Raw genomic sequence first — 25,139 nt, 5'->3', positions numbered from 1 at the left:
AACCTACTGTCTGAACCTACCTCCTGTGTGTTTTTTCATGCTCTAACCACCATTTATTCCTACCCTTACCAATACATTGGGTTCATTTATCACTAAATGGTTTTGTGGCTACTTCCTTGTGAAAATAAGGGAATATGAGCCTGAATAAAGTAAACAAGTGTAGCATGTTTTGGAATTTACACTTTATGTACTTCGAAGAAAGTGTGTAGATAAGAAGTGTATGACTGGCCATACATTATACAATTTTCTTGCACAACTTTTCTTTAGATTTACCAAAACCATATAATATGAGGTCAGACCTAAACACTTTCAATTTGTATGCAATAAGGCAGGCCCTCCCACTACATAGTTGAAGGTAAATCTAAAGCAAATTGATTAAGAAAATTGTATGGTGTGAGTGAAGTCTGAACTTCAAAACTCCTGATATGGTCAGTGAGATTTTCAGGAGTGCTAAGCAATGGCAGCCTCCATATTCTCTCAGAACAGGTTTACTGAAAAGTCAATCCAAAGCCAAAACTTACATGCCTCCAATTACTCATACCATAAAAAACAAACACAATCTCTGCAATAAATAATGATTTATTATTAGATAAATATACATTACTCCAAGATGCCATTGTGCTTACATGGATTAAGAAGTAGCCTATATCACAGGCCGTTGTGCATGTGGCACATTTTTCATGATTTAACAGCAGTAGTCCTGTGTAAACATTTTGCAAGTTTTTTTTTTACTGTTGACCAATAAGTTAATACAAATTATTGATGCATAAAAGCACTCAAAGTAGAATAAAACATTGTGGTTCTATAAAAACAGGCTTATTTATTCTGTTTACCAAACAACAAATGTGAAAGCAATGTTGGATTTAACAATGCAGAAAAGTCTTTGTCATATTTTGTTGAACTGGAAATGAGAACTTGCAGCTCTTCAGCATTCAAGGAACTACAGGTTCTAGCATGCCCTTTATTGTAGTTCCTTGGTGGTTGGGAGATACCATTTGCTCTCCCTGTGTCTAAATGCCTGGTTGTCATATTTTCTATATGTTATCAACTCCAGGGATAACTCAAACCGCCTCCCTCTGCTCCCAATTCTTTACTTGTCATCTTGTTGGCTTGGAAGGCTCATTAAAACAAAACTATGCAGTTTATTTTGTCATGCCTCTTGGCAAGCTGGTTGATTGAGCCAATTACAGCTCTATGTTGAGTCTGCAATGACTATGACCTTACTGACTTGTGAAGCAGTTGAAGAGGTAGACATGAAAACCAACTCCTTCACTTTCTAATGACTTTAAGGACAGTCAGAAGCACATGTATGGGCCCCATTCTCCAAATACCTCCTATCGAACTCTGGACTCTGTCTAAAAATACAATTCTGATAGAGCATTATGTCCCATTTTCAAACAGTTTCTTAGTACATGTTACAAATTTACATATTCCTCCCATGATCTCCTGCAGACCTTTCAATATTTGGAAAAGTCCAAGTGGTGGGAGGAATGCTACCAGTGTTATTTCTCTAGTCTGTAATGTTCCTGATAGGCTATGCAACCCCAGCTTCCAATACCATTGTAATTTCAAGTGTGGATTGTACCCCTAGTTTCTACGATCTTCCTGGAAGGAATCATCAAAATTCACAGTAATGCTGATAACAATTATGTTTTCATACAATTGCAGATTTGTGAAGGTATAGAAAGGGGCAGAGAGGTGACACAGAAATGTGGCACCTCTTGTGGCCATTTTTGCTTTGCCAACTGGAAAAATGTTGGTCGTTACAAAACTTTCTGCAGGGGATACATCATTGGATGCAGACAAAAGGCCAATTTTACAACTTTATGTATAATACTGCAGGGTAAGTGCTGAGGCAATATTTTTCATAACATTAGTTTCAGTTTTGGCTCCTTTATGTGATCCATAGGCATAAAGGTCATTCAGTATGAATAATTCCTACCATTTTAAAAATTATCTATCTATGTGTATCTGTGCAATTATTAGATCAACAAATAGTTGAACAAACTGGCCAAAATGTTTTTGTTAACTTACCGTCAAAGGACAGTGTATAGACATTTCCATAAACAACATCCAATCAGTTATTGAAATGTGCATGTGTAGGAAAAATGGGAGAAAGTGTTTTTCTCTTAAAGTGGAATTAAAAGCAAAACGCTTTTTTGCATTTTAGAATAAGAGAGGATTATAACCCCTGTCAAGTTTTTTTGCCTTCTGTGTCTCATTTAGGAGATTCCCCCTTACTTCCTGCCCCATAGCCAAAACAGGAAGTCAGAGGAAATCCGTGCAAAGTTAGGGAATTCCTGGTTTTCACCAGGGTCTCCAGAACTAGTGTCCTCATTGGAAGATTTCCCCTCTATTCGTTTTCAGGGGAGAACCCAAAATTTTGAATTTTCTTTTACTTTCAGTAATAATGGTAAATAAGACAGTCAGGGAGAATTAATCTTCCTAATTGAGACACAGACAGCAAAAAAACCTGGTTGTTCCAATCCCTCTCCACTCTATCCAAAACTAAAAAAAAAAAAGTTTTACCTTTAGTTATACTGTAACCACTTGCTGGTTGGAACTGAACAGTGGGAACCTTGAGTGGAGTGTGAAGGATTTTTGCTTTTGACTGCTGGTGATTGCTGTGTTGCATTTTTAGTTTTTTTTTGGGGGGGGGGTTTCCTTGCAGCTTTTTTAACACTCCTTCTGTCACTTTTTAAACAGCCTTTTTTTTCTTTCCTTCCTTCAGTCCACTAATTAAGGGGAGTAGTTAATTGGTCACAGGTGCTTGAGGCCTATATAACTTTCTTTAGAACTTATTTTGAGCCTGCTCATCTTTGAGCTTGCCACCTTTTTGCTCGCTGGAACTTAGACCAAGTGGAACTGGACTAAGTGGTGAGTTTAAAACCAGAGTTGAAAACAGGAGGTTGTAACAGGGGTCAAAGTACCTGTGTAGTGTGAGTACCTGTGTATTGCAAGTGCACATGGGCGGTAAGTACCTGTGTATTGTCTTGTTGAGTACCTGTGTATTGTATTGTGTGGTATTAGTGTCAGGAAGCTAGTTAGGCAATTTGGACAGGGTATAACCCCAATACTCATTAAATTAGTAGGTACGATGCCGTCGGGTGTGGAGATGCGACTCGGTGTACATCTTGCTGCATGTATGCATTCTTTGATCATCTGATCGAGGGCGAATACTGCTGTGCAAAATGTAAGCACATTGTTTCCCTGGAAGCCCAGGTTCTGAATCTTGGGAAACAATTGTCAGCACTGAGAAGACCCTTCATACTAAAAGAAGAGCTGGGAACATACGGCAGAGGCCAGCACAGAGGTGGGTGGAGACAAAGAGGTACAGGCACCAGAAAAGAGTAGTTGGGTTACAGTCAGGAAGGATAGAGGGGGAAGTGCCAGGGAGGTCGATCCAGGGCTGGAGCATCCTAATAAGTATGCTCCATTGAGTGACATTGGTGAAACCAGTCAGGGACCAGCACTGCTGGAGCGGAGGGACTCTCCTAGCTGCCAGGGGAAGAACTCCTCCAGTGAGAGTGGGGGGGAAGCGAAGGGAAAGGATAGACAGATTCTGGTGGTAGGGGACTTAATTTTTAGAAGGACAGAGAGGACAATCTGTGACAAAGACGTGAAGCGCCGAACTGTATGCTATCTACCGGGCTCTCAGGTTCGGCACATCACGGATCTGGTGGACAGATTACTGGGAGGGCCTGGGGAAGACCTGGCTGTCATGGTGCACGTTGGCACCAATGACAAAGTCAGAGGCAGATGGAGTGTCCTAAAGAACGATTTTAGAGACTTGGGAGCTAAATTGAGGAAAAGGACCTCCAAGGTAGTATAATCAGGAATACTACTGGTACCATGAGCCACACCAGAAAGGCAGAGGGAGATTAGGGAAGTAAACAAGTGGCTGAGAAGCTGGTGTAGTAAGGAGGGGTTTTGGTTCCTGGAGGACTGGGCTGACTTCTCAGTCGGTCACCAGTACTATAGAAGGGATGGACTGCACCTAAATGAGGAGGGTGCAGATCTGCTGGAAGTAAAGATGGGCAAAAAGTTAGAGGGGTTTTTAAACTAGGTGACGGGGGGGGGGGTCCAGAGGTAGAGATAGTCAGCGCAAAACATGGAGGGTAGTATTGGGGGCATTAGTAGTAGGTTGACTAAAGCACATAAACCCAAGGTAAGTGTAGTAACAAGTCCTAATTGCAATCTCGGAACACCCAATAAGAGGATAGTATGCGACCGGTCTAAACTACGTGGCATGTTCACCAATGCCAGGAGCCTGGCGGACAAAATGGGTGAACTAGAGATACTGTTGTACGAGGAGGATTCGGATTTTGTGGGAATTTCAAAGACCTGGTTCAACAGCTCTCATGATTGGTAGGCAACCATTCAAGGGTATACCCTTTATCTCAGGGATAGAGGGGGTAAAAGGGGGAGGGGTATGTCTATAGATCAAGAATAATGTACAAGTGAATGTGAGAGATGACATCACTAAGGGAGCTAGTGAGGAGGTGGAATCCTTATGGGTAGAGCTCCAAAGGGATGAAGCTAAGAGGAAAATAATACTGCTATAGGCCCCCTAACCTGAGGGAGGAGGGGGAGACGGACCTCCTATCACAATTTGGATTAGCAGCAAGGATGGGAAGTGTTATCATAATGGGGGATTTTAATTATCATATCATAGACTGGGCGGAGGGAACCATGCATTCATCTAAGGCTCGCCAGTTCCTAAAAGTCTTGCAGGACAATTTCATGGGTCAGATGGTAGGTGCACCAATTAGAAATAAAGCATTACTAGATCTACTGATTACCAACAATACAGACCTGATCATGGATGTGGAAATACGGGGCAATTTAGGAAACAGCAATCACAGGTCAATTGGCTTCAGTATAAATCACACAAATAGGAAACATAAGGGAACATTGGGTAATAAATTTAAAAGAATGAACAAAAGTCCTGGATGGCTTAACTCCAATATAAAAATGCATATAAAAGCAAAAGAGAAGGCCTTCAAAAAATACAAGGCTGAGGGATCATCATCAGCAGTCAGACTTTATAAAGAATGCAACAAGAAATGTAAGGGTGCAATTAGGGCGGCTAAGGTAGAACACGAAAGACACATAGCGGAGGAGAGCAAAAAAAAAATCCCAAGAAATTCTTTAAGTATGTAAACAGTAAAAAAGGAGGACAGATCATATTGGCCCCATAAAGAATGAGGAGGGTCATTTGGTTATATTGAATTTATTCTTCTCCTCAGTCTTCACAAGGGAATTGGGGGGCTTCAGTAACCAAAACTGCAGTGTTTATCCTCATGACACATCACAGGAAGTTCCCTCATGGCTAACAGAGGACAGAATTAGAATTAGACTTGGGAAACTTAACATGAATAAATCACCGGGTCCAGATGGCTTGCCCCCGGTGACACTTAGGGAACTCATTTAGGGAACTCAGTCAAGTAATTGCTAGACCATTGTTCCTAATTTTTACTGACAGTCCACTGACTGGAATGGTACCAGCAGATTGGAGAAAAGCCAATGTAGCACCAATTTTTAAAAAGGGCCCAAAATACATCCCTGGGAATTACAGACCACTTAGCCTAACATCAATAGTATGCAAGCTCTTGGAGGGGATGATAAGGGACTATATACAGGATTTTAGTAATGAAAACTGTATCATTAGCAGTATTCAGCATGGATTTGTGAAGAATCATTCTTGCCAAACCAATCTATTAACCTTCTATGAGGAGGTGAGTTGCCATCTAGATAAAGGAAGGCCCGTAGACGTGGTGTACCTGGATTTTGCTAAAGCATTTGACACAGTTCCCCATAAATGTTTACTGTACAAAATAAGGTCCGTGGGCATTGACCATAAGGTGAGTACATGGATTGAAAACTGGCTACAAGGGCGAGTTCAGAGGGTGGTGATAAATGGGGAATACTCGGAATGGTCAGGGGTGGAAAGTGGGGTCCCACAGGTTTCTGTGCTGGGGCAAATCCTATTTAAATTGTTCATAAACGACCTGGAGGATGGGGTAAGCAGTTCAATCCCTGTATTTACCGAAGATACTAAGCTAAGAAGGGCAATAACTTCTCTGCAGGATGTGGAAACCTTGCAAGAAGATCTGAACAAATTAATGGGGTGGGCAACTACATGGCAAATTAGGTTTATTGTAGTAAAATGTAAAATAATGCATTTGGGTGACAAAAATATGAATGCAATCTATACACTAGGGGGAGAACCTCTGGGGAAATCTAGGATGGAAAAGGACCTGGGGGTCCTAGTAGATGATAGGCTCAGCAATGGCATGCAATGCCAAACTGCTGCTAACAAAGCAAACAGAATATTTGCATGCATTAAAAAAGGGATTAACTCCAGGGATAAAGCGATAATTCTCCCTCTCTACAAGACTCTGGTCCGGCCGCACCTGGAGTATGCTGTCCAGTTCTGGGCACCAGTCCTCAGGAAGGATGTACTAGAAATGGAGCGAGCACAAAGAAAGGCATCAAAGCTAATAAAGGGTCTGGAGGATATTAGTTATGAAGAAAGGTTATTCTCTCCGGAGAAGAGATGCTTGAGAGGGGATATGATTTCAATTTACAAATACCGTACTGGTGACTCCACAATAGGGAGAAAACTTTTTTGCTGAAGGGAGTTTAACAAGACACGTGGCCACTCGTTAAAATTAGAAGAAAAGAGGTTTAACCTTAAACTACATAGAGGGTTCTTTACTGTAAGAGCGGCAAGGATGTAGAATTCCCTTCCACAGGCGGTGGTCTCAGCGGGGGGGCATCAATAGTTTCAAATAACTATTAGATAAGCACCTGAATGACCGCAACATACAGGGATATACAAGGTAATACTGACAAATAATCTCACACATAGGTTGGACTTGATGGACTTGTGTCTTTTTGCAACCTCATCTACTATATAACTATGTAACTTGCTGACTGTAGAACGTCCATGGATGTCCTGGGATTGCAGTAGTTATACTGGGATGATGCCTGCACCGGCATCATCCCGGTATGAACATTTTCAGCCAGCGATTCCCTGTACTGCAGAAGTGATCAGAGTGGCTGAGCAGCATAGAGAGAGGAACATTGTTCCTCCCCCTCTGTTACCCCAAAAACCGCAAGCGACGAGTATGTCATCACTCCGATTCCGCCTCTCTGTTTACCTGACCGTTATCGGCCAGGGAAGCAACAGATCAGACCGATCTGTGTCTCATCGGCTGCATTGGAGGCCAGAGGAGAGATGTGGGGTCTAATAGACCTGTCACAGCCCATGCTGCCACAAGGGATGTTGTTCATCCCTTGTGATAGAAATAAAGTTAATACAAAAAAAATTAGAGACAGTTTAAAAAAAAAGTTTTGAATAAAATAAATCATAATAATAAAAAAAATTTTAAGTGCCCACATTCCCCCTTGTTTACACACAAATGCGAATGCATACGTTACTACTGCACGCATATGTAAACAGTGATCGTACCACACATGTGAAGTATTGTCACGAACGTCAGAGCGAGAGCAATAATTCAATGAAATAATTCTTTAGATTTGAGCTCACTCAAAACTAAAGCTGGCCGTTTGTGAGATTATACTCCTCTTTAGAGCAAAGCTTTGAAAACAATCCTATTCATATTTGCGCAGATATAGTATAACTCTTAAAATAACTGAAAGAGGAACCTTTCTGTGTCCAGGTATTTATATCATCATTGGTAAGATGAGCAATTACTTCTTTTTCCTGTATTCTACAGCTCTAGGCAGAGAATCATAATCTGATATTTTTAAAACCAAAGACTATGTGACTGTCTTCAGTTTGACCCCTGGTTTAGTGGGATAGAACCATGAGGCTCAATTAAGGCTTGAAAGGCTCAATCAAAAATGAGAAAAAGAAAATATCTCAAAACACATAACCTAATCCTTGGAAATATTCTGCAAGCTTTCTCTAGAGTTTCCCTCAGCTGGCTATGATTGCAGCTCGCTGGAGTTCTCTGGGGCAGGTTCCATCTAAGGAGAGGTTCTGACAGGTGCAAGAACGGTGTTACAACCCTGCCGCTGGCCACGGTTGTGGGATATAGCTGACTTCACTCCACCGGCCTGGATTCACTGCTTCTTCTTAATGTTTGTGAGTAGCTAAATAGTTTTTAACATTATTAATTGTATTGTTTTTTTTTCACAAGATCTATGCACCCTTGTTCTGCTCTTTATTGTTTCTGTATCCTTGTTATGCATACCACAGAACAAATTCTGATGGAATTTGAGATGTTGGGGTTGTGAAATTGATAATCATCGACTGCAGTTGCAATGAATAATAATATTATACTTACTGTATAAAGGAGTTAAAGTTATATTAAAGACAAAAAAAAATAAAAACAATAAAAACAAACATGCAAACAGCTTAGGATGGGGGCACCCAAGCAGGCGCATTCCCGAGCCGCTGCTCTGTGGTCCATTCAGACAAAGGGCCATGGCTCGCCCCTCTCTCTCCTCATTGGCTATATTGGCTATTGTGATTGGCTCCCGCTGCTGTCTCAGCCAATGAGAAGGGAGAGTCCCCAGTGAGCCAAGCTCTCATTCACATCACTGGATCGAGAGGGAGCTCAGGTAATTATAAGGGGGGCTGAGGGGGACTGCTGCACACAAAAGGTTTTTTACCTTCATGCATAGAATGCATGAAGGTAAAAAACCTTCAGCCTTTAGAACCACTCTAAGTTCCAGAAGCATATATCACTTGATTAAAAGTGCTTACAAACCAGGGCATACCTAAATGTGAGAAGGGAATGCTGTATTTCAGAAAAAGTTTAGTAGTCTGGAAATGTCTTATTTTACAATGTACAAAAAGCAGAAAAATGCTGCCGAGGGAACACAAACACATTTAATCTTGCCCAGGGGATTAATGGAATATGGTGGATTTCTTCTTTGTTGTACCTGTATGATGACCCACTGACCATACTTTTCATACATTACTTTATAAATTATTGGATCATGTTTTTATTTTTTTTGTTTTTTCTCATCTCCAGAACCTAAAAAGAGGGCCTCATTGCTAGAAATCATCAATTTGTCTATCTGATGCATCCCTTTACCTTTTAAGGAGAGGTGGGCTCCCTCCAGGCAGACCTGCCCTTAAACTATCCAACAGCTATATATGTGCTCCAATTTGGGAGACTCTAAAAATTAGTTAGGACGGCAGTAAATTGGAGTGCCTTGACATGGCCACTGCGGCTTACACAGATGTTTGTAAAGTTCTTTTCTTAACGTGAACTGTTAGACAGGGTCAATTTTGGTTTTGTTACAGGCTAGCTGGTAAGTGAGCCAGGAAATTTTGTTTGTTTGTTTTTGATATGCATGGCCCTTCCATGTGCTCCTTGCTGCAAAGGCTAGTTATAGGTTGGGGTGGTTGCCATTTGTTTGCTCAACTGAAAAATTACCTAGTTCAATGTTGTTTTCGTTAAGTGATCAACAATATACTACGTTGTACTTACTTATCATTTTGAAAACATTTCAGTGTCTTTTGTTGATGATTGTAAACCCTAGCAATATAAAAAGGCAACATTGGTATACAGTCATAAACACCTTGGTGTAGAATATACATTGTGAATATTCTACACTTCAGGATTTTTGAATAAAAGCTGATAAAAAAAATTGAACACCAGTGCCACTATCCAAAGGGAAAAAAATAAATCACTTATGAATGTCTGTTCTCCTTAAACCCAGGATAATTTTAATCGTTTCCATTCTCCAGTTTCTTTTAACAGCAGGAATGGGTAAGAGGTATACACTCCGGAGGTAGACATTTTATAAAGTGTACCACCTATTATAGACCACTAACACTAAAATATACATTGCAAATGATCTATAATAGTGGGACCCGTTATAAAATTTCCACATCCAGACTACAGATAGTTGTTTAGATATGTTTTTTTTTTTTTTTTTTTGACCAAGTAACAACAGGCAACAGAATATATTCACTTGTGAGTGTGTGAAAAGTTCTGGGAAACTCTCATTAGTGACAAACAAGGGTGGGATACAAATTTATGCAGAAAAAAAAGGAAAGAGGCATTTAGAAAGTATTCAGTTAACCTTAGCTAGCTATGTAAGAAATATTGATATGGAAGGTGCATGGCTGCACTACTCTCACGGTGTGGACAGAAAGTCAGCTTTTCATGAGCCAGGCATGCACTGTAAACATGTTTAAATCTTCAAAGGAGGGTACAATCTAGTTTCTTGCCTACATGTTTTTTTCCTGCTCCTAGCCTTAACCATTGCTGATGACTAAGGCGAGGTATAGCTGAAACGCATAAGTTGTATCCTGATTTGAAGACTTAGTAAAGAGTAAACAGTGGATGCATAACACCTGGAGTGCTAGTTTTCTGACTGTGAAAATCAGAACTTGACCTGAAAAAGGCTTCACAGATAATTGGGGCCCAGTATAAAAGAACTAAGCGCTTCTGACTTAGATCAAAAGTTGCACCACCAGAAAGAATAGACACCGTGCCAAGATTTTCAACTTAAAGACCTTGAATGCATTATTTTGTTACAAAATATACTTTATAAAAATTAAGACCAACCTGACTGAAATTTATATTCAGTTTGAGCAAAATAAACCTCAAACACTCTGAATAATATGTACTTGCTGAGCATATTGATAAACATTTTCCTGCATAATTATAGACTTGGGGAAAGCAGTCCATTAATAGTCTAGATATTGCGATTTAACATCAACATGTCTGCATAGAGACAGATCTTTGGAGATCACTCTTTTATCATTGGGGCTTGAACTTAATCATAAAAAAACTATTACAGACAATGTTATTTTGTAAACCTCAAGACTATTAAAATTAATTTGACAAGCATTTTTCACAAGCTGAGGTTTTCTGGTTCCCTCCAAAGCAAAAAACAAGTTTTCCAGTCTGTAAGGATCACATTCCAACAGTAAATATACTGCAACAAATATTGGAGCAATGGAATCTTGACATTCAACTTAAATACTTTTTCTCTGTAATGCCATCTTTGGTGGAAAGGCTCATTCAGCATTCATGCCCTTGGTTACCTTTACAGTCATATATATGTATTTAGTCAGTTGCTGTTATTTGATCTTTCCCTCCACTATCTGTTTCTCTGGGCTCTACAGCACTTGTAATTTAGTAGGTGTGTTCTATTATTTCATAGTTGGGTAATGGCCAACTGCTTTCCTGGAGATGTTGGTGAGAAATCCTTGCTACTACAAGTGCAATGCATTTTTCAAAGCCTTTCACTGGCCAACAATGAGTTCCAGTCTCCAAGTCCAAAAGTCTTCAATAAAAATCCTATGTCACCTGTTGAGGTGTCATTTTGTTTTATCTCCAGCTTTGCATCAATCCATAGTGATGCTTCCTATCGTATGTCAGATTGTTGAAAAAACAAACACACTATAAAGCAGTTTCCACTGGTTGCATAAAATAAAGAAACCAAGGATTTAAAAAATCAGTTTGGTACCATGCAGTTTCTTATTTTAGGACGTCTTTGTATTTCTGTAAAACTTTTAATTTAAGACTCCTGAATGAAGGGTGATGAAATAAGCTTATGCGAGAGTAAACCATAATAACAAAAGTCACACTTGGGTTATTATATGTGACTGTCCCACAATCATATTTTTATCATCCACAGGTCCAAGTCCATCAAGGAATTCTGCCTTGGAATTACTGTAGAAGTTCTTTAATTTATCCAGTTTTGGGCTCTTATCCTTCACTTTAGGCTTTGGTGTATGTGGAGGACCATTTGGGCATGAACCAACATGGTTGTAATGGCCAATATCTGAACATTCGGTTTCACGGTGGTAAAAGTAGCTAAAGTTGGATACGATGACTGGTACAGGAAGAGAGATGGTTAGCACACCTGCAATGGCACAAAGAGAACCCACCAATTTTCCACCTACTGTCTCAGGAGACATGTCTCCATAACCTACTGTTGTCATGGTGACCACCGCCCACCAGAAGGCCTCAGGGATGCTGGTAAACTTTGTACCTTCATGATCAGCTTCTGCAAAGTATACAGCACTGGAGAAGAGGATAACTCCAATAAAGAGGAAGAATATGAGCAACCCCAACTCTCTCATACTTGCTTTAAGTGTTTGCCCCAAGATCTGTAATCCCTTGGAGTGGCGAGACAGCTTGAAGATACGAAATACTCTAACCAAACGGATAACCCTAAGGATAGCCAGTGACATGGCTGGCTGGCCCACCCCTCTGTGACGAGCAAGTTCTGTTCCCAGAGCAACAAAATATGGTATGATTGCTACAAAATCAATCATGTTCATGATATCTTTGAAGAAGGCTGGTTTGCTGGGACAGGCAAAGAAGCGCACAGAGAGTTCAAAAGAGAACCAGCAGATGCAAATAGTCTCCACGATGAAAAATGGGTCTTCAAATGGACTCTTTTCTTTAAAGCTGTGAGTAGTGTTGCTTCTGTGAAGGGGTTGTACCTGCAACAAAAATAAACATGTAAACAAACTAGCAAAAAACAACCTAATCAGCTCAAAATGAAATAGTAACATCCAGCAATTCGTCATTTAACAAACTGTTCCAAAAAGTAGCCCAAGCTGTATGCATTCAGTAGGACATTAGGGCAGATTTAATGTAGGATATACAGTGCCTTGCAAAAGTATTCACCCCCCTTGGCATTTTTCGTGTTTTTTGCCTCACAACCTGGAATTAACATGGATTGTTTGAGGATTTGCATCATTTAATTTACAGAACATCCCCACAACTTTGAAGATTTTTTTTTATTGTGAAGCAAACAACAAATAGGACAAAATAACAGAAAAAGTCAATGTGCATAACTATTCACCCCCATAAAGTCAATACTTTGTAGAGCCACCTTTTGCGGCTAGCACGGCTCCAAGTTGCTTTGGATAAGTCTCTATGAGCTTGCCACACCTTACCACTGGGATTTTTGCCCATTTTTCCTTGCAAAACTGCTCCAGCTCCTTCAAGTTGGATGGTTTGTGCTTGTGAACAGCAATCTTTAAGTCTGACCACAGATTTTCTATTGGATTGAGGTCTGGGCTTTGACTAGGCCATTCCAACACATTTACATGTTTCCTCTTAAACCACTCAAGTGTTGCTTTAGCAGTGTGTTTGGGGTCATTGTCCTGCTGGAAGGTGAACCTCCGCCCTAGCCTCAAATCACACACAGAGTGGTACAGCTTTTTCTTTAAGAATATCCCTGTATTTAGCACCATCCATCTTTCCCTCAACTCTGACCAGTTTCCCAGTCCCGACTGCTGAAAAACATCCCCACAGCATGAAGCTGCCACCACCATGTGTCACTGTGGGGATGGTGATCTTTGGGTGATGTGATGTGTTGGGTTTGCGCCAGACATAGTGTTTTCGTTGATGGCCAAAAAGTAAAATTTTAGTCTCATTAGACCAGAGCACCTTCCTCCATACATTTTGGGAGTCTCCCACATGCCTTTTCGCAAACTCAAAACGTGCCATTTTGTTTTTTGCTGAAAGTAATGGCTTTTTTCTGGCCACTCTGCCATAAAGCCCAACTCTATGGAGATTGTCATCCTATGTACAGATACTCCAGTCTCTGCTGTGAAACTCTGCAGCTCCTCCAGGGTTACCTTAGGTCTCTGTGCTGCCTCTCTGATTAATGCCCTCCTTGCCTGGTCCGTGACTTTTAGTATGCAGCCGTCTCTTGGCAGGTTTGCTGTTGTGCCATGTTCTTTCCATTTGGTTATGATAGATTTGATGGTGCTCCTAGGGATCATCAAAGATTTGGATTTTTTTTATAACCTAACCCTGTACTTCTCAACAACATTCTCCCTTACTTGTTTGGAAAGTTTCTTGGTCTTCATGACAGTGTTTGGTCAGTGGTGCCTCTTGCTTAGGTGTTTCAGCCTCTGGGGCCTTTCAAAAAGGTGTGTAAATGTAATGACAGATCATGTGACACTTATATTGCACACAGGTGGACATCAATTCACTAATTATGTAACTTCTGAAGGTAATTGGTTGCATCAGAGCTTTTTATGGGCTTCATAACAAAGGGGGTGAATACAAACGCACATGCCAATATTCAGTTTTATGTATATATTTTTCTAATTTTACTTCACCAACTTAGACTATTGTGTTCTGATCCATCACATATAATTCAGATTAAAAAAACTTTGAACTAAAGTCTGTAATAGCCTGTAACCTGTAACAAAATAGGTAAAAAGCCAAGGGGGCGAATACTTTTGCAAGGCACTGTGTATACAGGATAATAAAGACGCATCTATTACCAATCCCTTCTACAGAGCTCTAATTGCAGAGGGACCCTTGCCATGCTGTTGTTTATTTTGCTCTTTAGAATGATACCAGACCAGTAAGTTGCAGCGCAATGTATGAATAGACTGTGCAGTAATAGTTGATTTCACCAGCAGGTGGAATTGCATATGAAATCTGAAACAGGGGGTACAGACTGGATCTTTTTTTACTTACCCACCACTTTAGCAACCTAAACCATATCCTTAAAACCCACATAAGACAGACCATGCAATGGAGCTAAATGGCCACTACAGAAAGTGTCTTTTAAATTACAGTCAAATAACAGATAACAAGTAAACAATAAAGTAGCATTGGGCTCAAGATCCTTTAAGGTACCTGGTATTAGACATAGCCAGATCCATATATCTGTGGCATCAATTCCACACATTTGGTCCCCAGCTGAACGACATCATCTCAGGAAAGAATTCACAAATTGCCCATAGACACCTCCTGATCCATCAAGTAATGGGTCACTGCATGCTAATAATGCAGATGTGAGGTCACCATATCCAGGATGGGTCCCTGACAATGTCTTATTACACCAAAATAACCACCTTCAAGGACCCCAACCAGCCAACTAACTTCCATGACTTCGGACCAGCAATCCAAAGTAATCCAATTCAAGGCAGGTGGGAGTGAAGTTCTCAGGATGCCTGCAACTCACCAATAGAAAATTGCTAGACCCTGACCTGCAGACCACCTCTGGGGCCCCTCCCTGCAATCTACAACCTCCCACTCAAGTAAGTACCTTCCAGATAACTTTTTTACTTACACATTCAATCCTCTTTTTAAACTGTTCCCCCTTCCAGCCAGTAATGTAGGACCTCCCCCTAATTAGTTTGTTTTTTCTGCTCTGGGCCTATTCGGCCTATTTAGGGGTAGCTTACTATGCAGTAACAGATGTAGTTTTGGAATTCCCACTGAAAGAACAAATCCTCATTTAAAGCTGCTTTGCTGTCAAGAATAAATACTACTGCTAAAGATAGTTTCAACACATAGTGCATTGGTAATGTACAAAATGCAGCCACCTACAGTGCCTGCTCTTATTTCAGTTTCATGCAATCAGCGGGAAAAAAAAACTATTTTTACTAAAAAGAGATAAATATGATTGCCATGCAAGTCATTTAGCAATTTATTGGTATTTAAACAACCTTTCCATTCCATTCTGCCACCAACCACATTTTTCGAGCAATAATAGATTCCTGAATGCTCCCAGAAAGCCACATTTACATTTCAGTGATCAGCCGACTCTTTATCCCAGAATTCTGCACATGTGAGATAAATCTATAGGCATCCCCTGGAACAGAAGCCTTATTTTTGATGAGATACAGTACTTTCAAAGAGTCTAAAAAACACAGGAATATTAGAGCTGCTCCTCTAAATAAAACGCTAAGGCTATTTAGATGGTTATAATGATAAAAGACAATCTCCTTTGGCTGTCAGTTGGAGAATAGACATAGTATAGACATAGTAAGGTTTTTGGAATGGAGTTTATGGTAAAGTGAGTGAACTTAATGGCTTTAGCAGAGTTGTAGTGTTTGTTGGATAGCATTAGCAGTTCCGTTCATTTTTCAGCTTAATTCATTGCTTAGAATGGCTTTCTTTTTGGTGCTCTTTCACTCTACAAATTATAATTGCGCTTTGCAATGTCTTTGTGAATAAGCCTATTTTTTAAGGTCAATGATCTATAGCAGTTGTGGTCAACTTAGTAAATAAAGGGTACCTTAAATGTATCCCTCAACATGTCCAGAGGGCTGCACATGCTTAGATTTCATAAATTAGTTGCAATCAGCCAGCAGTAGATCACTATAGCAGTAAACTACTCTTGCAGAGAGAGGCTAGACAGAGATGCTTCAGATTTGCCTGAGCCTCTTTAGACCCCTTTCACACTGGGGCCGTGGGCCCGTTAACGCTAAAGCGCCGCTCATTTTAGCAGGGATTTAGCCTTGTTTAAGTGGTGCTTTTTGGCTGCTATCGGGGCGCTTTTAACCCCAAAGAAGGGGTTAAAAACTCCCATGTTGCGGCACTTCCGAAGCGCTTTTAAAGCACTTCCGAAGCGCTGCCCATTCATTGCAATGGGCTGGGGCGTTTTGGGAGTGCTGTATACAGCGCTCCCAAACTGCCCCAAAGATGCTGCTTGCAGGACTTTTCCGAACGTCCCATAAGCGCACCGCCTGGGTGTGAAAGCACCTATTGTAATGAATGGGAGGCAGTTTTCAGGCACTTTACAGGTGCTATTTCTAGCACTAAAACACCTGAAAACTGCCTCAGTGTGAAAGGGGTCTTAGATGGAGTGCCGTGATGTCACTTCTAATAAAAAACCCAATGCAGGAGCAATGTCCTGAATTGTGTTTTCATTTCCTTCTACAAGTGGAACCCCAGGCACTGCTTTTAGACTTAGTTCCGAACTGACTGACACTATTCCAGCACTAAAGCTCAACGAAGCTGCTGTCACTTATGTACACACGATCCGAAAATCGGATGACAGATCATCCGTTTTTTTTTTTGCATTATAGTCGCATATAAAAGATGGAGAGCTTACTAAAGTTACGAAAATTCTTGTACAACAGAATAAAAAATCGGAAGTGATGTCATGTGTTGTTGTGTATTTGTATTGTATTTTCTAACGACAACAGTACTGATTAAACGCAAATCGTCGGATCTGGTATCATACAAGAAAAATTTTCGTGCTTGTCCCATTGGATAATATCGGATGAACTGTCGAGAACGGCTCTCTAAAGCTCTGTAGTAATGATCAAATTATTGTACGATCAAGTTATTTTTTGTCCGATTTTCGGATTGTATGTAAGGGCCATTAGTATGTAGGGCGTTGTGCTCCAGACTGGATTAAAGTTCTGGAGCATTGTGAGCTGAATGCTGGATACAGGCAAGCTGATTGTTTGACATCAATGATCTTCAATTTTCCTAGATACACATTTAAAAAGATAATCTTAATGCAAATAATCTTGTTAATATGTGTTTGAGTTTTAAATACCTTTTTTCTATGTATAACTTTTATGTAAAAAAAAAAGTGCGGCCATACTTGCTCATTACATGTACATGTTGTGCATCCTGCTTTGCAGTAATACACAATACGGTAGATTTACTAAAGGCAAAAGGACCGTGCACCTTCCAAGTGCAGTTGCACTAAATTTCCCCAGAGCCTATTAAATGTGGTAAAACGCTGCAGATTTCCATCATCCAATCATGTGCAAGCAAAAATGCTGTATTTTTATTTTCCTTGCACCTAACTGAGTATTCTTTACCACCTTGAGAAGCTTTACCACCTTTACTAAGCCCTGGCGAAAATTATTACAACTGCACTTGCAAAATGCACAGTCTATTTGTCTTTAGTAAATCCACCCCAATGGTTGTGTTTTATACTCTTTCTTAAAATACAAATCTATGAATTGTCTAACTCGCTGAAAACAATGTACTTTATATATGGCTGATGCATTATCTCAACAGATGTTAATCAGCAAACTCATGATTCTTTGGTACCACCGACTCTGACCACTGCCTCTACATAACATGGGTTCATGTGAGGACATAACCTTTCAAACTTTACACAGGGGATGTTCTCTTCCAAATGAGTGAGTCCCTAAGCCAATGCACATTGCATTGGTGCATTGTTAAATCTATGCAATGTAAAATATATTTTTTAATACAATATCAGCTGTGTCCCATTTAAAGAGAAATGTAGAACACTATTAATTCTCATGAATAGTTTTCAAAATGTAAAATGTCAACTTTTACTGGACCTTCCAGTAAATGACAGCTATTCGGCATTGTATCGCTATCTGCAAAGCACCTGGCAAAAGAAAATACTTTCATCCTTGACTTCTTTTGTGGCCCTAAAACGTACAGAGAACTGCAATAAAGTTGGAGCTACAGGAATGCGTGTGTTATGCACATTTGTTTGAGGAAGCTAAATGAAAAGCATTATTTGTGATTATGGCATAGCATTTTATTTATAACTTTTTTTAGGTAAATCCATATAATTGGATTGGAGGAGCAGTTACCTTGTTCAGCTTACAAAGTACTTTTTATTTTACAATTCATCCCTTATGATTAGGGATGAGCCTGATGTTCGAATCGAATGTAAGTTCGACTTGAACATCTGGTGTTCACCTGTTCGCCGAATAGCGAACAATTTGGGGTGTTCGCAGCAAATTCGAAAGCCGCGGAACACCCTTTAAAAGTCTATGGGAGAAATCAAAAGCGCTCATTTTAAAGACTTATATGCATGGTATTGTCATAAAAAGTGTTTGGGAACCTGGGTCCTGCCCCAGGGGACATGTATCGATGCAAAAAAAAGTTTTAAAAACGGCCGTTTTTTTTCGGGAGCAGTGATTTTAATAATGCTTAAAGTGAAACAATAAAAGTGAAATATTCCTTTAAATTTCGTACCTCGGGGGTGTCTATAGTATGCCTGTAAATTGGCGCATTTTTCCCGTGTTTAGAATAGTCCCTGCACAAAATTACATTTCTAAAGGAATTTAAAACTCGCGGCTGTAATGAATTGTCGGGTCCGGGAAATCAGGTAAAAGTCATTGAAAAAAACGGCATGGGATCCCCCCAGTCCATTACCAGGCCCTTGGGTCTGGTATGAATATTAAGGGGAACCCTGAACCAAAATGTAAAAATAATATTGCGTGGGGGTCCCCCCAAATTCCATACCGGGCCCTTCAGGTCTGGTATGGATATTAAGGGGAACACTGCGCCAAATTTTTTTTTTTAAAATGGCATAGGGGTCTCCCTCAAAATCCATACCAGACCCTTTAGGTCTGGTATGGATTTTAAGGGGAACCCCACACCAAAATTTAAAAAAATGGTGCGGGGGTCCCCCAAAAATCCATACCAGACCCTTGCCCGAGCACGCAACCTGGCGGGCCACAGGAAAAGAAGGAGGGCGAGAGAGTGCCCCCCCTCCTGAACCGTACCAGACCACATTCTCTCAACATGGGGAGGGTGCTTTAGGTAGCCCCTCAAAGCACCTTGTCCCCATGGTCCCGATGTTGATGGGGACAAGGGCCTTATCCCCACAATCCTTGCCCGGTGGTTGTGGGGGTCTGTGGGCGGGGGGCTTATCGGAATCTGGAAGCCCCCTTTAACAAGGGGACCTCCAGATCCCGGCCCCCCTGTTTGAAATGGTAACGTGTACATTGTACCCGTACCATTTCACAAAGAAAGTGACAAAATGTTAAAAAAACACAAGACACACCTTGGGACAAGTCCTTTATTAAAAAATAAAAAAATAAAAATGTCCCACGAAGTCCATTCATTTTCTTTTCTAAGGGCGGTGCCACACAGTGACGTACCCGGGTGACCCCGCCCCCCTCTGACGCACGGGGACTTCCCAATGGCTTCCCCATGGCGTCAGAGGGGGGAGGGACCACCCGTTTACAATGTACCCGTTACCATTTCAAACAGGGGGGGCCGGGATCTGGGGGTCCCCTTGTTAAAGGGGGCTTCCAGATTCCGATAAGCCCCCCGCCCGCAGACCCCACAACCACCGGGCAAGGATTGTGGGGATGAGGCCCTTGTCCCCATCAACAACGGGACCATGGGGACAAGGTGCTTTGGGGGGCTACCCCAAAGCACCCTCCCCATATTGAGGGCATGTGGCCTGGTATGGTTCAGGAGGGGGGGCACTCTCTCGTCCCCCCCTCTTTTCATGCGGCCTGCGGCCTAAGGGTCTGCTATGGATTTTTGGGGGACCCCCACGCCATTTTTAAAAAACAATTTGGCGCAGGGTTCCCCTTAATATCCAAACCAGACCTAAAGGGCCTGGTAATGGACTGGGGGGAATCCCATGCCGTTTTTTTCAATGACTTTTATCTGTATTGCCGGGACCCAACAATTCATTACAGCGGCAAGTAATTTTAAATGACTATTTTTCCTTTAGAAATGTAATTTTGTACAGGGACTGTTCTAAACATGGGGAAAATGCGCCACTTTACAGGCATACTCTAGACAACCCCCAGGTACGAAATTTAAAGGAATATTTCACTTTTATTGTTTTACTTTAAGCTTTATTAAAATCACTGCTCCCGAAAAAACAGCCCAGGTCCCCAAACACTTTTTATGACAATAACTTGCATATTAACCCTTAAAATTAGCACTTTTGATTTTTCACGTTCGTGTCCCATAGACTTAAACGATGTTCGCGAGTTTGAACAAATTTTTTTCCTGTTCGCATGTTCTGCTGCGAACTGAACCGGGGGGTGTTCAGCTCATCCCTACTTACGATCCCTCCTTTTAGCATTTACTGTATACCATATGTGAAAACCATGCATGCAAAGCCATTTTTTTAGTTTTGGATAGAGTAGGGAATGGTTAAGACCCCTCTCCAGTTTTTTTTTTCCTGTCTGAGTTCCATGTGCTTTCACTTTCTGTCCCAGAGTGGAAAACATTCCCATGCAAGAGGATAACCCTTTCTTAGATACCAATATAAAATATGTTGGTGCGCTTATCAAACTATCCCCATCTGTTCGAGTGGTGCTTATATATAAAATCCTATACCATAAAAATACCCTGATATCATAATCAGTAAAGTGAATAAGTGCAAATAAAAAATCAATCAATAAAGTGAATAAATGCAAAAAAATGCAACAAAAAAACATATACCCTGATATTACAATCAGTAAAGTGAATAGGTGCAAATAAATATAGCAATCAATAAAGTGAATAAATGCAAATAGATGCATCAAAAAACATATAAGGGAACACACATCCCTAGATATATGTAAATGAAAAAAACAGCAATAAATAGTGTCTGTTTGTGTTAATCCAGCTAAGGTCTAAATGTCCAATCAATCTACAGCGAAGTGCAGTCGCTGTAGATCTGAGGGGAAGCTCTGAAGTGAGGGGAAGCTCTGCTGATTTTATCATCCAGTCATGTGCAAGCTAAAATTATGTTTGCATGTCCCCCTCAGATCTACAGCGACTGCACTCCCAGTGCACTTTCAAGTGCACTTGTAGTGCAAAGTGGATTTGCCTTTTGTAAATAACCCCTATTGTCTGTAAAAACTTTTACCCATGCTCAAAAAATCGAATTGCTTTTATACACATCTCGGTGTGTGTGTGTCTGTTCTCTTGCAATCGCAATACTGATATCTTAATTTGAGTCCACCGACTAACATTATCTTGAAGAAACCTCAAACTACTGGTGCCAAAACCCAAGAGGAGCAACCACTGTTGAAGGTATTCCAAGAAGCAAGAATAACATCTTGGGTCAATAGGAAAATTCTCTTCTGGTAGGTAAGCTGTTTTTGCTTACTGGATTTTGCCCTTGTTCTTTGAATACATTTCCTCATAGGCCTTGTTCATATGAGCGTACCTGGAGAGCATGTGTTCTGTGCAACTGTGTGCAGGCAGTCCTATTCATGTCACTTGGGACACTGTGGCTGCATAGATACAGTCACTGCTTCCAGTTTGACATCTGTGTTCGTGTGGTTGCATGACCCAGAACTCACTGTCTGCTTTTGAAAACACACACCTGTATGTACCCAAACCAACATGGATCTCAAATTGGGAGCAGCAGCTGCACAGACATTTCATGGAAATAAACAGGACTGCTTACACATAGATGCATGGAACACCTGCACATCTCGTGTGGACAAACATGGCCCTCACACAAGTGTACGCTTAAGTACACTCGCATGAATGAAGCCTTACTGACTTGACACATCAAGCCCCTTCCAAAGAACTTTAGTTAGTGATATGTTTAATTGGTATGAACTTTGGTATGTCTGATGTGATGTTTGGTTGGTATGCATTTTGGTGTATCTTATAACGTTGTATGATGTTTAATAGTTTTTGTACATCTTTTGTGTTTTCTTGGGACTCATAGTTGTTTTCTGGATTTTTTACAAACAATGGAAGTCTCCTAGGGAAGGTACTCCATACTTTGTTGTCAGGGTTCCCAAGGGTGCCAACAGGATCAGGTAGGCTGACTGTGTGACAGACCTTTTAGGCCAAGCAATTAGTGTACTAAAAGAAATGGCCAGACAGATATGTGATATGATATATGATATGAAAATATGGCAGGTGGCTTAGTAATTATAATTTCTGTCTTGCAGCACTGGGGTCCATGGAGGTTGCATCTTCTCCTTTTGCATGAATGGGTTTCCTTCAGGTATTTTTTTCCTCTCACACTTCAAGAGATGCTGGTAGGTTAATTGGCTTCTGTTTAAATATTGGCCCTCAAATGAAATTCCACTGAACGTGCCCAAGACGGCTGCTCAACAGGGAGAAAAGTGCTCTGGAACTATAAATGATCTAATTATAATTACCAATAATAATACATTTATGGACCGTGGTTAATCAAATGCCTAGATCAGGGGTCTCCAAACTGCGGCCCATGGACCAGATGCAGCCATTTACTTGTTTTTGTATCCATCCCTTGGGACATTACTCCCCCCCATTGTTGCTGACAGTATAGGATAGTTCCTGACACTCTATTCCTCCTACTGACACCAATGATGAGATACTAGTCCTCCCACTGATACCAATGATGGGACACTATTCCTCCCATTGACACCAACAATGGGACACGATTCCTCCCATTGACACCAACAATGGGACACTATTCCTCCCATTGACACCAACAATGGGGCACTATTTCTCCCACTGACACCAACAATAGCGTGCTATTCCTTTCTCTGACACCAACAATGGGGCACGATTCTTCCCAATGACACCAACAATGGGGCACAATTCCTCCCACTTTTACCAACAATGGGGCACGATTCCTCCCACTGACACCCAATGATGGGGCACGATTCCTCCCACTGACACCCAATGATGGGGCACTATTCCTCCCACTGACACCAATGGTGGGGCATTATTCCTCCCACTGACACCAACAGTGGCACACTATTCCTCCCACTGACACCAACAGCGGGGGACGATTCCTCCCACTGACACCAGTGATGGGGCACTATTCCTCCCACTGACACCAACGATGAGGCACTATTCCTCCCACTGACACCAACGATGGGGACTATTCCTCTCACTGACACCAATGATAGGGCACTATTCCTTTCACTGACACCAATGATGGGGCACTATTCCTGCCCCTAACACCAAAGATGGGGCATTGGGTGCCAAAACCCAAGAGGAGCAACCACTGTTGAAGGTATTCCAAGAAGCAAGAATAACATCTTATAACACTATTCCTGCCCCTAATACCAAAGATGGGGCATTGTTTATTTCCACTGACACCAGAACATTTTTTGCTCCCACTGGCCACAGTCTGGCCCCCCTAATGTTTGAAAGACAGTAAACTGGTCCTTTGTTTAGAAAGTTTGGAGACCCCTGACCTGGATGAATGAGACAGGGAAACACAGAGGACCAAGAATATGTACACAATATGTAAGGACAGTATTTTTAGACACACCAGACCTAACTAGTGAAACATGAGAGCAGATAATACAGACAATAAAGAAACAGTCAGATTAGAGAAGAAAAAATGTATCTATGAGACCTCCCCCCCTCACTCGCATCGGGTCTCAGGCCGGGAGGAGAATTAATTCACTATTGTCACACAACTGGGTGCTCCCCGAGCTCAGGCTCTAATCATGTGCTTCCAAAAAAATTAAAAAATAAACCCAATTGAAATCCATGCATCTGGCACCCTGCATGGAGATTAGGGGTCGGGCGCATAGATTAGGGGGGGTGGCGCCCCTGCGCCCTGCATGGACGAGCCACCACTGGTATATTCACTATGCCGTATAAGTAGGCACTGTTGTGTCTCAGGATTCACAGAGCCTGCCTTCTAAACCAGTGTTTCTCAACTCCAGTCCTCAAGGCACCCCAACAGGTAATGTTTTCAAGATTTCCCTCAAATGAAACAGCTGTGGTAGTTACTAAGGCAGTAAAACTGATCAAATCACCTGTTCAAAATAATGGACAGCCTGAAAACATGATCTGTTGGGGCGCCTTGAGGACTGGAGTTGAGAAACACTGTTCTAAACTACAGAGGTGCTGAGAGGAGGAGTTTTTAAGAGGCGGAGTCAGTACAGGAATCATAGCTTGCAGGCAGCAAGGTACCATGGGATATATAGTCCTTAGAAATCAAACATCAACCAAAGCAATTAACAGAAGAGAAGCTGCAAAGAATGCAGAGAATGCAGGAAGTTGTGGAAAGAGATGTCCATCTGACAGGCAGTAATTACAACATGAAATTAGATTTTTCAAGCAAGTTTGTTTTGGATTGTCAATATTACCTATTGTTTCTATTGCTATTGCAATGCTGCTGTTAAAAAATGAAAGTGTATACTGTGACTATAGATTTCCTTTAAGACTAAACCTGGTACTACTTTACCCAGGTTAACACAATATCCAGGTGTTGCAGAGAATTGATGAACAAATTACATTAAAGTTACTGCCTTGTACATCCTCACCTAAAACACCAAGTACAGAAGAAAATAATTAAGGGCAACCACCTATTTATGGCATAGTGAACCATTTAAGGGCAATTAACAAGATAATACAGAAAGATACACCTGTAGTCCTTAATCCATTGTTTCCAGGGCTGTTTTTGATGTGCGTTTGATGTGCCCATCAAACGCAGCCACTGTGCCCATCAAACGCTGCCACTGTGCCCATCAATCATTTCAATCTGTAATTTCTTGTTTTTCAATTACTTGCTTTTCAAGATTGTGTTATATTGTAATGTTTAAACACTGATTTTGTTGGAAGTACCAATAAATTTAGCCTTATTGATAATTTGCATTTTTATTCTCGTGCGTGATTGTGTAGACAGGGCCCCAGTGCACTGTATTGCCCAGAGGCCTATAATGCTCTTAAGATGGTCCTGATTGTTTCTCAACCCTTTTGCAGTCAGGGCTCCCT

General features: G+C 41.1%; 1 protein-coding gene across 1 annotated transcript in view; it reads right to left on the bottom strand.

Annotated features, from left to right (window-relative positions):
- Window positions 1-611: 611 nt before the first annotated feature.
- KCNA7 (potassium voltage-gated channel subfamily A member 7) overlaps window positions 612-25,139 on the bottom strand; it is a 130,306-nt gene continuing 105,778 nt past the window's right edge. Inside the window, exon 2 of the mRNA XM_073602821.1 lies at window positions 612-12,451. Within this exon, the coding sequence (XP_073458922.1) occupies window positions 11,582-12,451 (870 nt within the window). The 3' untranslated portion in view covers window positions 612-11,581. The remainder of the gene's footprint in view (window positions 12,452-25,139) is intronic.

This window comes from Aquarana catesbeiana, linkage group LG10 (genome assembly GCF_042186555.1).
Source record: "Aquarana catesbeiana isolate 2022-GZ linkage group LG10, ASM4218655v1, whole genome shotgun sequence".
Classification (NCBI taxonomy): Eukaryota; Metazoa; Chordata; class Amphibia; order Anura; family Ranidae; genus Aquarana; species Aquarana catesbeiana.
The sequence above is the reverse complement of the archived record's forward strand: the minus strand, read 5'-3'. Positions and strand labels throughout refer to the sequence as shown.